The sequence below is a fragment of the Spermophilus citellus genome (assembly GCF_964194105.1).
Source record: "Spermophilus citellus genome assembly, chromosome: 15".
NCBI lineage: Eukaryota > Metazoa > Chordata > Mammalia > Rodentia > Sciuridae > Spermophilus > Spermophilus citellus.
Genome location: NC_138195.1, coordinates 85,937,955 through 85,952,672, shown reverse-complemented (window position 1 = coordinate 85,952,672; position 14,718 = coordinate 85,937,955). Strand labels below are relative to the sequence as shown.

Sequence of the window (14,718 nt, the reverse complement as noted above, 5' to 3'; positions counted from 1 at the left end):
GACCTACTCCACATACTTTACAGATATTAATTTATTTAGTTCTCATAAGGTTACCTAAGTAAGATGTTGTTTCCACTTTTAGAAAGATGTAGAGGGAAAAATGGTTGATTACAAACCTGGCTTAGAGTAAAATATGCAGATTTTAAAATTATTGTTTATTTGTTGTTAGTAAATTACAGGTATTTGAGAGATAAATTAGAAAAATAACTTAACTTTAGGTCAGTAATATCTGTTCTGTCCACTCAATAATGCAATTTGTTTGAATCTGTTAGTGATGTTTTATCTAGAGGAATTATTTCTATTTATTTAAAAAAATGTTAATAAACTGTCATAGAACAGTGTAAATGACCCTGGGAAAACTGACTGTGTTGTGATGTTTAGTGTCAGGGTTGTGTTGTTAACCAAAGTCATAAACATGAGAAAGATGAATGAATCATCCATCATCTCTTGACCTTAGCTTTTCTAAGAAGAAAGTAGATGGAGCTAGGCATGGGGAAAGTAAGTTTCTGCCTATAATCAAGTTATTAAAATTACTATAGGGTGAGGATCCTCAATTGGAAAATCTAAAATTCTCTGAAATCTGAAACTTTTTAAAGCATGATAAGTTTTAGAGCATTTCAGATTTTTACAGAGATGCTTAACCAATAAAATCTATACAAGTATTCCAAAATCAAAAAAAAAAAAAAAACAACAACTCTGAAACCTGAAACACTGATTGCTAAGTGTTTCTGTTAAGGGGTGCTTAACCTTTACATGTAAAGAGCTTTAAATATGGTATTTTGAAGGGAAGAAGAAATGATTGAAGAAGTTTAACTTACATTTTACTCCCCAGATGTAATGGGAGTACTTTCAGCTCACTTACCAAGGGCCATGATGCTGTTGCTTTTAGAAGGCTTACCTCTTTTCATAATTTGTCTGAGTTGGTTCATTTCTTTTGGTGCTCTAGCAGACCTTCACATATTACCTGTGCAATTGAGCTACTACAGGGATTTTTTTAAAAAAATTTCTTAGTATATAAACTCTTGATTTTGTTCTCTTGTGCTATTGTTTTCTTGTACTTGTTTACACTTCAGCTTTGAGAGAAATAAAATAGAAACCTTGATAATCAGCATTATGTGTTTTTTAACCTGTTCTCTTATTTCAGCTTTACTTTTAGAAGCCCAGTCAACACCATTTCAGGTCACACCTTCAACTATGGCAAATATTGTGAAAGGCCTGTATACTCTCAGACCAGGTAAACACCTGTCATTTTCATTGGGATTGGACCTGTTTATTTGTTTTATTACAGCCTTATCCAAGAGGGCAGTAGTTCTTTATGTACTTTGTGATGCCTAATGATATTTGGATTTCCTATAGCAAAAAAATTGAGTAGCTGTTTGTCAATGTGCAGTATAAAACTCAGAGCTCACTTAGAACTCTCTTGTGGTGAGAACCAACTAGTTTGGTTTTTGTAGTATCTGTAAGGGGGAAAAACAGAAATAATTGTGGGATACATTTTGAATAAAATTGAATCTCATGTTTGGCCTTAATTTTAAAGAGTTCCTCCTTTACTTCCCACCCCATGATGCACATGTGCCCTGCCACACACACTCACAACTCATCTTCTTAAGCCTGGGTTCTAATTGGCAGGGAATCCAGAGTTGGTGCAGTTACAGTCAATTCATAAGGACGTTTTGAGAAGATATACAATCAAAGTACATGGCATTCAGAGCTTGATTTGTAAATTATCCTAATGTGTTTTAGAATAAAAACAATAGATTTGAAGAAATCCCAAGGAGCCTTTGTATGCATCTTCTTGTTTGTAAATCAGAATGTCAAATTTGTCATAAAGTTTTTTAGCCAATTTAAAAATACTGAAGGGAGAGAGATTGCAGAACTTCTCAGGGTAGAATATTGTTCCCTAATTTGTAAGCATAAAGGGTGCCTTTTTAACAGTAATTACCTTTTTGTGAAATTATTTTGTTTGAGGATTAAATGAAATAAAGCATGACGTAAAGAGCTTGACACAGTACCTGATAACATAATAGGCGTGCAAAAACTGCTTTTGCTACTATTCATTTGAGCTTGTCATTTTATTTAATTGATGACTTGATTGGTTAATTAATTTTTAAAACATGTCAGAATTTAGCTTGATGAAATGGAAACCAGGTGAAAACCGTGGAATCACAGAAATAGACTGATTCCAAAATAGCTTCTTTCTCAGGCTACTTTAAACCTTGAATGATATCTGGAATATTCAAATTTATTGTGATTTAAATTTGGGTCAGGTCTTGAGCTCTATTTATAACTTCTAACAGGAAGTACTGGTGTAAAGCTGCAGAAAGATTCCATTGCATGTATCCAGTAAACTGATATTTTTCATTTTCTAGTTTTTCAGACGTTTGAATTTCATTTTACCTCAGTGAAAATGGCTCATGAAATGTTTTTGTGTGCTAGTTTATGAATTTATTTTTTTCTTTTATGTTTGGAAGGCTTCCAAGTGCAGTATGACAAATTCTGCCTCCCAAGTAGGCAGCTCTATCAGTTCTGGCTTTTGTCAGAAGTAACAAAATTGCACAATAATAAAGCTAATTACTATGGGTAGAAAATATTGTAGATACATGTTTATCTAAATGCTATTTTATCCAGGTTCGAGCTCTTGTAATAGGATTTATACTACTTGTGAGGAGGATTCTGCATTTGAGAATTGTCCTTTTCAAAAGGTGAATTTTATCACAGACCAACCTTTTGCTGCCCTATGCATTTTCAGAGTCCCTTTTAAGCATATTTTGACATTTACAGGTCTTGGTTCCTGGTTATATTCCTAGTTTATTAAAGCAATTTTATTCAACTGACAGATTAAGGTTAGAATATTTTAAAAGTTGAATTTTAAAGGTAAAAGTTTCTTCAGTTGTAAGGTCTCTCAGATGCTGGTCTTTTATGCTGCTGTGTCTGAATAACCTCTGAAGGTTTCTAACTAGATCCACAGACCTATTGTAGAAGGTTGTGAGGACTTAACCCTTGTTGCTGTGTTTCCATCGTTTCAGAAACTCAGTCTGGGAATAGTTGGGCAGTCTCACCTTGCCTTTTTCCATTTAATACCTTTGTTTGTTTCTTCATCTTTATTTTTAAAAATCACTACCTGAAGTTCCATAAGTGGCACAGAGATTTGACTTGCATCCTCTCTGACTGGTTAGTACTTCCTCAGAGCATGACAGTGAGGCTCTTTTTAAAGCCAGATTTGAGCTGGGCTGGCAGTAGGGACTCTATTGAGAACATTTTGCCATAAGTTTGTGCAAGGGCTGATGGATTGGCCTTTGTATCATTTACAATGCTTGCTTAGTTCCCATCTGTAGCTTAACTGTTGTTTACTTTCACTTTTTTTTTTTTTAACTATGTTGATGTTGTTTGCTTTCACTTTTTTTTTTTTTAAACTATGTTGATCCAGCATCACATAGCATCAGATGTGGCTTTTTCAGATTTAGAATTATTTACATAGGTTGCACTTTTAAAGTGAGCTTGCTGGTTTAATGAACATTGACATTTTAATGTTTTTTGATGCAGACAGCCACAGTGCTTTACAACGGGGAAATTTTGAAAGGGCTAGATTAAAACAGTTGGAAAGGGCTAACAGAGTTGTCACTGAGCACCACCACCAGGGAAGAGAGTAGTGGTTTCATGGTGCCCTTGGGACAGGTGGGCATTATTTCTATTTAATGTTGGCTGAACATGGGGAACAGAGTGGTTCTTTTTAACTTTTTAATTCTGTTCTCCCTGCCCCCACCTCCAAGAATTACCATTCCTATCTTTCATTCCTTTATCTGGTCTTATTAATTTGTACAAATACTTTATATTTATAAAAGATACTAAAATCATTTTTGTTATGTCCAGTGCAAATATTTTCCTGTGGCTTCTATTTGCCTTTTTTCCCCCCTATAGATTATTCTCATGACCTTTTCTTAATAACTTGATACCCACTTCTTTTATTGTTTATATTTACATACACACAATAATTGTTTGTAAGTTTGTTACAATTTAATGTTGAGTCAAAAACGATTTTTTTCCTAAGTAGTGACCAGTTATCTCTAGCCCACTGATCAAATTTTCATTCTCTCCACCCCTTTTTTATGTCTATTTTTCTCTCTAGTGTTTTATTCTCCAGCCAGTATATCATTTTAATATTAGTTATTTGGCTAACAGGGCTGGTATATCTTCCCAGTCCTTTGTCTCCAAGTCCCCTTTGAATCAGAATTGTTTGGAATTCTCATTTGTGTTTTCTCCATATTTAGAAATTTTGACAAGATCATAAAAAAACTTCCTAGAGATTTTCATTAAATTCTGATAAATCAGTAAAATGTAAAAATGCCTGCTTTCTTCATACTGTAAATTCTCTTTTCTTTATTTTTAAAATAACTTATTTATTTAATTATTCTTTTTTTATGTGGTGCTGAGAATCAAGCCCAGAGCCTACACATGCTAAGCAAGTGCTCTACCACTGAGCCCCAACCCCAGTGCTGTGCATTCTTTTTTTTTTTTAAATTGGTTGTTCACAACATTACAAAGCTCTTGACATATCATATTTCATACATTAGAATCAAGTGGGTTATGAACTCCCACTTTTACCCCAAATACAGATTGCAGAATCACATCGGTTACACATCCACATTTTTACATACTGCCATATTAGTGACTGTTGTATTCTGCTACCTTTCCTATCCTCTACTACTACCCCATCCCTGTGCATTCTTTTTAGGAAAAAGATTTAACCACTGTGTATGTTCTTTACCAGAACAGGATTGAATTGTTCCCCCCACCCTGCCATGTTTCATATTTGGTTTAATATATATTTTGTTCTTTAAATGAAAGAAAATTTTCACTTTTCCATTTATCTATGTGATTTCCTTAATGAATCTTTTCCTTCCCTCACAGAGTGGGTTCAGATGGCTCCAACTCTATTTTCTAAATTTATTCCAAACATTCTCCCTCCGGCAGTGGAATCTGAACTTTCTGAATATGCTGCTCAAGATCAGAAACTTCAAAGAGAGCTTATACAGAATGGTTTCACAAGGCAAGTTGTTTTTTTAATTTGGTGACAAAATATGTCCATATCCTTAGACTGCTCTGGTGTGGTGGGGGAGGGATGCCAAGGACTTAGAAGGTAAAGTTACTTTCTAGGAGCCAAGGCACTGTTGTCTGATGAAGTAGTTAGCTCCTTGTTGGCACAGTTATTGAGGTTAGATGTTGAGCTTGTGGAAACTACTCTTCACTACATGCATTTTTGAAGAAGGGATTTCTCACTAGGTAGCCAATTAGGATGGACAGCTTCCAAGCTCTCTTCCCAATTTATTCATTAGCTTTTGACATACGGAAAGACATTATAGAAATTTGATTGGTTATAATATGCTTTTATGACTAACTAGAGAAGAAGCTTTAAATCCTACAATTCAGATTTTTGTTTTTTTCTCTAAAGTAAGATTGTTTATTATTAAAAAGTACAGTATCTCCTTATACATGTCCAGAAGAGTTACCTCTCTTGCTTTTGGCATTTACACTGTGCTTGTTTTTCTTAAATTTTTGCAAGTCTTTATCGTGGCCATACCTCAGAAAATCTTGGAAAGTACATTTTCAACTAACATAAATGTAAAATTTTTGTGGTTTCCCTGTGGAAAAACACCGAGTTATATCACTAAATTGTTTAAGGGCATAGTGATACCTTGTATTTTCATAATTCTTAGTCTTAGCACTTTCCTGTATCTTCCTATATTTGAATTCCTGGCACTAAAGAAGAAACTTGTGGATGCCTTAGTCATAGTTGTGTCCACAGATATTAGATTGAGAGTTGACTCATTTGTCTGTTGAGGGCTGGAGAGGGACATTTCTCTTTCATAGGTTCTAAGGTCAAACTAAATTTCAGAGAAACTGGCCTTGACCAGGATCACTGTTATTACAGTATCTGTTTCAACCCAGGTTAGGAAAGAAAGCAGGTAATTTTTTTGTTACTCTTTGTTATTCCATGAATTGACATTCCCCTTTTTTATCCTGATGGCATGTGTATTTGTGTGGTAATGGGGACACTGAGTCACCCACTGGTTCTCTACCTTCTTCCCTGGCACTTGCACTATAGAGGCTCAGAGAAGCTGTGTGACTTGGCCAGGTAAACCTGACTTTCTTGTAGTTAGGGGAAGGAAGAACCAGAGAGAACTGCTGTAATGTTTCTCTTTGATGTTGAAGGATCTGGAATTATTTGACTAATTGTATTTCTGGCAGAAATAGGGTGGTTTTATTTGTTTATATACAACATGACTGTCAAATGACATATTAATTTTACTCATGTGGTTTAAAAATAAAAATGATACAGAAAGTATACAATGGGAAGTTTGGCTCCCATTTGTCCCCATGTCTAACCTCACCTAGTTTAGTAACTCTTACTCTGTGGTTTCTTGTAATTCCTTCCAGTTTTTTTTTTTTTTAATATACAGATATAAGAAAAAATAAAATATGTCTTTATTTTTATTAATTTCTTTATACATTCCATTGTGTGGATGTATTAAATATACTATAGCTTATTTAACCAGTCCCTAGGAGTTGGCCTTTGAATTATTTCTGGTCTTTTGAAGTTTGGGACAATGCTACAGTGAAGAACCTAGTACATGTATAATTTTGTACCTGTTACATATATATATCTAGAGAGTGAATTCTTGGAAGTGGGAAAGCTGGGTTAAGGGTAAATGCAGTTATAAATTTGGTTAATATTGCCAGTTGCCTTATCCCTTATCTACCACCATCAAAGTTTGAAAGTGCTTATTCTCCAAGACCTAGATTGTACAGTATTGTTGTTAGACTTTTGAATTTTTGCCAGTCTAGCAGATGAAAAAGAATTACTCAGAATTGGTTTAGTTTGTTTTTCTCTCATAAGTAAAGCTAAGCATATTTGTTTGCATTTTTCAGTTTATGTCCTTAGCTTATTTTTCTATTTGTTAGTCTTATTTTTTTCTTCTTGATTTCTAGGAGCTCTTTCTGAAGGAAATAAATTGGTGCTTAGTCCAAGATAAGATCTATTTATAAATATTTTGAGTATTTTTAGATTTAGAGATGAGTTTATTAATATCTTCCAAAAGATCAATCTCCTGAAAACTGATATTTGTGAAGCAGTAAAGGAATATAGCTGTTTTGGAATTCTGAGCACCTTGAGTTCACCTTCCAGAACATGATGTAGAACTGTTTAAACATATCCAGAAGCATTTCCCAATTGTAATTTTGAATCTGGAACAAGAGAATAGAGTTAGGAATGCTTGGTGTGTAGTAGCTCTTAGATCACATTTGCTTGTAATGAGATGGGCAACTGACTCCTTAGTACTTGAACTTGACACCAATCAGCCAATGCGAGCAGGTCATGTTCAGGGAAATGCCATGGATTTTGATGTTAAATTAGAATTTTTATTACTCTTAGTGGAATTCTTTGGTACACCTTCTGGTTGAGATTTAAACATTAGGCAATATTCCAAAAGGTGATAAAATTAAAATGTTTTATTTTACAAACTTAATTGGACCATTTATAGTTAAATTAACACTTTATAGGCGGGTATGGTGGCCCTGATCCCCGTAATTCAGGAGACTGAAGCAGGAGAATCACAAGTTCAGCCTCAGTAAATTAGTGAGGCCCTGAGAACTGAGACTCTGTCTGAAAATAAATAATAAAAAGATAAAAAGGGCTGGGGACTTAGCTCAGTGGTGAAGCAGCCCTGGATTCAATCCCTGGTACCAAAAAATAAATTAATTAACACTTTATTATGCCTTGCTATAAAGATTAAACTCTGGTTCATAAATTCTGACAGGTGCTATGGGGAATAGCTAAAATTTTAAATTTCATATTTGAAATTTGCCCTAGCATATGCACGTCACTAGGGAGGTTGATAGCAGAACCCAGATTTGCCTTCAAAGATATATTTTAATATGAACTTATTTTTAGAACTCAGTGTAAACCATCTTATAGATGATTCTTCATATTTAAAAGACTATACCCTTAGTTAAGAACATTCAGGGTACAAATCAGCTTATGTTTAATGTCTATTTTATTTTAGTTTTTGTTTTTAAATAATTTTTTGTTGTAGATGGACAGAATACATTTATGTATTAATTATGTGGTGCTGCTGGGGATGGAACCCAGTGCTCCACATGTGCTTTGCAAGCTCTCTGCCACTGAGCTATGGCCTTCAGCCCCTAATGTCTATTTATAACAGGTAGTTGGGTTAGAATTGAAATATTTGCTGTACTTCACTATGAATTGTGCTGATTTGTTTATTCTCTTGTGGTGTGTCAAGAAATCCGTCAGGTCTGCTAACTGCCTTCTTTTTCCTTTCCCCAGAGGTGACCAGTCCCGGAAGAGAGCTGGGGATGAGTTGGCTTACAGTAAGTGGCAAAGTTCCTTCCCTTTTTGGGTGGTCTTTTGCTAGGGCAGCCAGTAGGATACCCACACAGTGTGTCATGTCCCTTGTGTTCTTAATGGTGCTAAGGTGCCATGTGTGACCAGGGTCAGGCTATTGAGGCAGCTGTCAGGAGGCCACTGGATTCCTTAATATCTGCAAGGATGGGGCAATGACCCAGGGTCAGTTTCTGATGCTCTTGGCCCCCTTTTGACTTTACTCAGAACGCTATGATTTTTTTTTTTTTTTAAAGAGAGAGAGGAGAGAGAGAGAGAGAGAGAGAGAGAGAATTCCCAATATTTATTTTTTAGTTCTCGGCGGACGCAACATCTTTGTTGGTATGTGGTGCTGAGGATCGAACCCGGGCCGCACGCATGCCAGGCGAGCGCACTACCGCTTGAGCCACATCCCCAGCCCTCAGAACGCTATGATTTTGTGGGGATTTTTTCTTAAGTCCTCTTGGGGGAGAGGATTAAGACATACAAATTGGATAAACAGACTCCTGCCATCCTCATATGCTATCTGCTCCTCATGCATTATCCTGTTCTGACCTTTTTTCAGACAGCTCATCTGCATGTGCAAGTTCCAGGGGATACAGATAGTGAATGTGTTGAATGTACTTTCCTCCCGAGGAGAGGACACACTGGAGCTGCAGAGACTGTGTTCTGAGCACAGCGGGCCTTCGACACTCAGGAGCTCTGTCACAAGGCTGTTCTTGGGAGAGAATGCTGGACTTCTTACTTTGGTTTGTAATTTTAAAAAAACAAAAAACTAACAAGAAACAAAACATGAAAACAGTTGCTGCTAGACTTGGGGGTGATTTTGAAATGGGACAATCATTTTAATGTTTATCTACAGATTCTATGAGGAACAAGCTTCGGGGAAATTGACTATTGCTGAGTGAAATCTGACAGCCAAAATCAGCAGCTTCCTCCAAAAATATAAGGGCAGAAGAATCTTTTTTTTTTTTTTTTTTTTTAAGCACTTGTTTTGTTCATCTGTGGACTTGGGACTTAACAGCATATTGGTTTCACATGTCAAGATATCTTTTGCTTTAAAACCAAGCAAATGGTTACAATACAGTGTTTTCACCCATAACCCAAACAGCTCCTTTAAAAATAAGAGTTGATCTTTGTTTAGTATTAGGAAGTCTTGTTCAAGGAGAATGCTAACTACTTTCATTAGAACTTTTCCCTCATCAGTTCTCAACTTTCTACTCTGTGCCTTGAGCTTTGTGCACTTTGCAGCTGTGTGGCAGTGTTGTCAAACTCACAAGTACTTCCTGGAGAAGATGATGGTATTCCAAACCAACCCACTAAGATGGTGGGTGACTTATAGGATGCTAATTAAGTGGGAGAATGGAAACGTGTTGCACATTGGTCAGATTTCCCCTGCTGCACCAGGCGTGTTCATGTTCATGTGGGGACCAACTCTTGTAGAGCATTTGCATTCCTGCCATCACCTTACCTGATTCACCAGCCGCTCTAGCATGGGCAGCCGTAATTCAGGGGTGGGCAGCCCTGCAGTACTAATGCCCCTGCCCCCTTTTAATATTATGGAGATTGTCCAACAGCAAGAGCTGCTTCCTACGACATTCTGGGAAGTGATAGTTATTAAAACCAAATATAATCCATGGTGTGGAGTTCCTGATCCATTTCATTTTAATGGGTGATAAGTACTTTAAAAAGGTAGAATCTGTGCTCTGCATCTTTTAAATATTATATTTGACATTTGAGCTCAGTAGGGAAGAAGTTCTGCTCTTTTTTAAGGTCCCCTTCCAGTTGTAGCAAAGCCATGTTTTCTGTTTCACAATACCTGCAGGGCTGTTTAGTTCTTCATAAAAGTCTCTGAAGCTAATTCTGTTTGGCTTTGAAAGTCAAATAAAAATAGAAAGTGTGGCAAGGGGAGAATATTTTTCTACTCAGTTTTTCTTAAATGTAGATTAAACATAGCCTTCACTTTCCTGGGCCTTATCAGACTAGTCACACTGGTCCTGATCTGTCCAGAAAACTTGGCAGGGAAAGAAGACACACCTGATCTGCAAGTTTTTCATAGAGCTGCCTCTGCCAGTTCAGCATGTCCTTTTTTGGGGAGTGTCATGGGTGGAAGAGCTAGAAGTGCGATACTGGGCACATGGTATGTTATCTAATAGAAAGTCCTTGATTTGTAAAAAATTATTCTGCAGAGGGGTAAAATTAAGCGAAGGTTCTCAGATATATTTTTAAGTACTTATCATCCAGAATGGGTGGATTTTGTGGAGGGCTTTAATTGGACTCATTTCACTCTGTTTGCATCTTAGATTGTGTAATGAACACTGAATTACTGTAAGAACACATACAGGCCTTCACTATGACCTGTATAGCTTGATTTGCTACACCAGTAACATTCTAGTGTCAAGAAAGAATTCCATTTTATCATGAAGCCCAAATTTTACTTTTCTCAATGGAGTGCTTTCCGTAGGCTTATAAATTTATACCTGGAACTGAAGTCTCTCCTGAGTGGCTTTAATGATATTTCTCAAAGGAATAAAATTGAAGCATTTCTTTATACATGGGTGAATTCTTCAGTATCCTGATAATATAACCAAGTGCTTTTTTCTGGGAGAGAGCATTCATTTTTGGCCAAGAACAGAACTTTCCCTATGACAGCACTGATGGGAATTGGCATTAATATCTTATGCACGATGTTTTTGCATTGTAAGTTAATGGAAAATACTTTAATTCCTTTTATTGTTGTGTATGTGTTAACAAAAAAGTAGGTGAAGGAACTTCTGCAGAATTTAGTTTTTCTAATTTTTGCACAATGGCTGCAGCCAGCTGTGGGTTAAGGTTTGGTACCACAAAACCATTATTGGAAGGCATACAGGAAGGCTGTGCACATTCCCCAAGGCATGTGTCTTGGTGGTGAACACATCTTTAGCCCCTTGAAGTATGTTGCAGTGTAAAAAAAAAACCAAAAAAAAAAAATTACTTTAAGTTGAAAGTGACCTTGCTTATTAATTGAAATTCTTGACATTTTTTTTTTTTTTTAGTTTGCAGCATGAAGAAATACAACTTGGTCCCTTCCATTTTGTATTGACTGTGTACGGTTTGCCAGGAAGTATGTTCTTCTCGTGTTTCCTTGTATTCTTCTTGCCAGCACAGTGTATAGTTTTTCCATGCCAGCTAAATACTGGCTTTTGTATCAAATCATTGAAAACCCAAATCATTGAAGATAGAATATTGTACATGCTGGTTGATTGGTTAGACAACACATGCAGTTGATTTGGCAAAACTGACTAGTATGTGTGTACAACCTGAAACTAGATCCTTAACAAGAAAGCTGGGTCAGTCATCTTGAGTTAATAACATGTAAAAGTAAATGGATGATAATTAGAGAGATGGTACATATTTTAAAGGTTAGCCTTAAGCCTCAGTAACAGTGTCCTATCTCTTGACTTCTGTTGTCACTGCTGCACCCTAACCCGACAAGAATTACTGCTTCATTTTCTTTGGGAGTAGAAAGCAAAACCTGATGTCGTGACTCTTAGCCCAATAGTTCCTAGGCAGAATCAGTGAAAAGAAGCACCAAACTGTTGTATGACTCCTGCTTTATAACTTTCATGGCAAAGTCACATTTTTTCCTGTTCCTGTTAAAAAATTATAGCAGTTTTCCTCCCTTTCATTAGAATGGAATCTAATTTGTGGGTGGTGGGATTACAAAGGAATGGATGCCCATGACCAAGAACAGTGCACACGTCTCCAATGCTCAGACTTGCCCAGCAGCCCCACTCCCCTTGCTGTATGTATCCCAGGCATTCTGTTGGGTTGCAAATTTGCACACATAAATAATTCCTCAGGAAGAGTTTGCATGTGCATCACCTCGCAATATTCTGTACTGACCAAACAAGGAATTTGAAGGTTTTCAGCACAAAAGGGTAACTTCAGAGTGGTCTATACACCTATTGGCAAAGGTAATGGTGATCTGGCAAACCCAGTTGGTTTCTGCAGTTATAAAGTAAGCAGGAGCATTTGTACCATAGTATTTAAATAATCCTCTTGAATCTCCCTGTATACAGTAAATAGCCCTTCCATATTTTGTCTTCTTATTGAGGCAGCCTGTGTTTTCTCCCCCCCACCCCACCCCGTCTTATAGCAGTTAATTATTTCTGTGGTTATTAAGAAAGAGGCACCCTTGAGCTAAAATTCAATTGTTCAATAAGCAGCTATTATTAAACTAACTGAGCATTGTTTTATGGATATACACTAATCTGAGATAACAAAAAATTTACAATTAAAAAGTAAAACAAAAAAGCCCAATTTAAAAAAAGAAAAAAAATTTAAAAAAATAAAACAAAAAAGCTTTCTTTAGCTATCCAGCCATTGTTTGGATGTTTTGAGTTGATTTTTGTGTGTGTGTCATTGAACTTTTAGCTTGGGATATTATGTTTACTTTAATCCAGTTCTAGACCTCTTAAGGGGACTTTGAAATTCAAGGTCAGAATGTGAATCCTTTGAAACTTATGAAATTTAGAGGACCTTTTTGGGTGTGATTACTGTTTTCAATAAGTTTGTATAAGATGAAGTTTATTTTTATCAGAAGTTAAAATGGAAGTCATAGGAGTTGGTGGAGAAATAGCTTTCCTATTACTTTCATTACTCTGTCAAAATTTGCCTGAGTTTCTGGCCACCAGAATATATGAAAGGAGCTCTGTTCTTCTCAAGGGAAATGATTCCTCTTCTTCCCCTGTATTGATTAACTAGTCCCTGGCACCTCCCTCCTCCACTCTCCAAGACCCTATTTTGAACATCTCTCCAGAGTCAAGTGGCACAAGTATAGGTGCTGTTTCTGCTCGTGTTGCTGGGGCAGCTGGGGGAGAAGTCAAGAAAATGCTAATCATAGATTTATTCTCATGGGACTCCAGTATACATTGCACCCCTGCTAGCTGGAAATTATCTTCCTTTCAGATTGGACTGCATTGTTCAGAAAAATGTTAATGGATTACAAATCTGGAAAATTTATAGGATGACTTTAGGGCTGAGAATTCTGTGGTTTGGAAAAAAATAAATATTTTGTATTGAATCTCACATGTCATTTCAGTGTTGTGACTGGGTACCAGTGCAATAAGTCTGTGGATAGTCACTTAGAAGACAGCAGTTTACTCACTTAAGAGCCCTATTTGTCAGTATTACAACCATGCAATTCAGGTGAAGTTGTGGGGGAGCTGTGGCTAGAAACAGAAATGTGTCTATGTAATTTAGAGATGAAATGCAGGCAAAAGGTCTTTGCCACCTACCAGGACAGCCAGGACAAGGATGTGGCAATGAAGGCTTGTCCCTGGTGGTGCTAGTTGTCAGAAGGCATGGCAAGGCCAGAGCAGGTGCTGTGCATATGAACTCATTCATTAGTCCAAGAAAAACCAAACAGTGGGTGAAATACTTAACTGACCTTGATACAAAGTCATTGACTTTGGTTTTGACCTTTAACCCTTGGTGGATTTTGAATCACTCCTTCTGTATTAGGGTATATACTATACTATTGTAGTTAATGAAATAAATCTTGCATAGATGTCCCTGGCCTTGTTATGTTATGTTATAAATCTTGTACAGAGGTCCCCAGCCTTGATACCTGGGTCACTAGAACTTTATTATAATATAGATATTTGATCTTTGCTTACAAAAAAATAATTCTGGTATAGAGATCAGGACTGACACATACTTTGCACGCATTGTTGCCACAGTTACTCAGCCTGCAGGGTGTCAGTCCTGACTCTCCCTGCACCAGTGATGGAAACTCTGTGTGAATATGTTGGGGGGGGGGAGTGGGGAGATTCTGTAGACATATGGAGCACATGTAGAGGTATATATCTAGCATGTTTTTTTAAAAAAAGTTTCTTTTGTAGACCTTAGAGCTCTCTGGCTTGGGAATTTTTGCATGGGTTCTACCATGATTTCTGTATAATGATTTATGTTTTTGTGCTGTGAAATCAGTAGTAATCCTCTAGTAGCAGGTTTTTTAACCTTACTTCACAATTGTAGTTTTTCTTGCTGTTTCTTTAGAAGTATCCTTTCCTGCAGTGTTCTAAGAATGCCAGTTCTCACCATCACCAAACCACCACCACCACTCCTTTTTTTTTTTAATGTAAGCCCTGTTGTGATAGTATCTTACGTTTTGGTTACCAGGTACAGCAGGTTTCATTGACTTTTTCTTTCTTTGTATTGGAATTGCCTGACAGCTACCTTTGATTTCCTTGCAGCCAGTAGGGAACTATTTAAACACTCCCTTCTGTGTGTTCCTGGTGGGTTATTATTTTGAATCTTCATTTCCCCATATTATA

General features: G+C 36.6%; 1 protein-coding gene across 2 annotated transcripts in view; it reads left to right on the top strand.

Annotated features, from left to right (window-relative positions):
• The window catches only part of CACUL1 (CDK2 associated cullin domain 1), a 63,345-nt gene extending 48,858 nt beyond the window's left edge, over nt 1–14,487 (top strand). Inside the window, exons 6-9 of one of the 2 annotated variants that reach the window (XM_081266967.1) lie at nt 1,145–1,234; nt 4,972–5,047; nt 8,345–8,388; nt 8,964–14,487. In XM_081266967.1, coding sequence (XP_081123093.1) covers nt 1,145–1,234; nt 4,972–5,047; nt 8,345–8,388; nt 8,964–9,004 — 251 coding nt within the window. In that variant the 3' untranslated portion in view covers nt 9,005–14,487. Of the gene's footprint in view, nt 1–1,144; nt 1,235–4,908; nt 5,048–8,344; nt 8,389–8,963 lie in introns of both variants that reach the window. The other variant, XM_081266966.1, reaches the window with a different exon arrangement.
• Nucleotides 14,488–14,718: the final 231 nt, after the last annotated feature.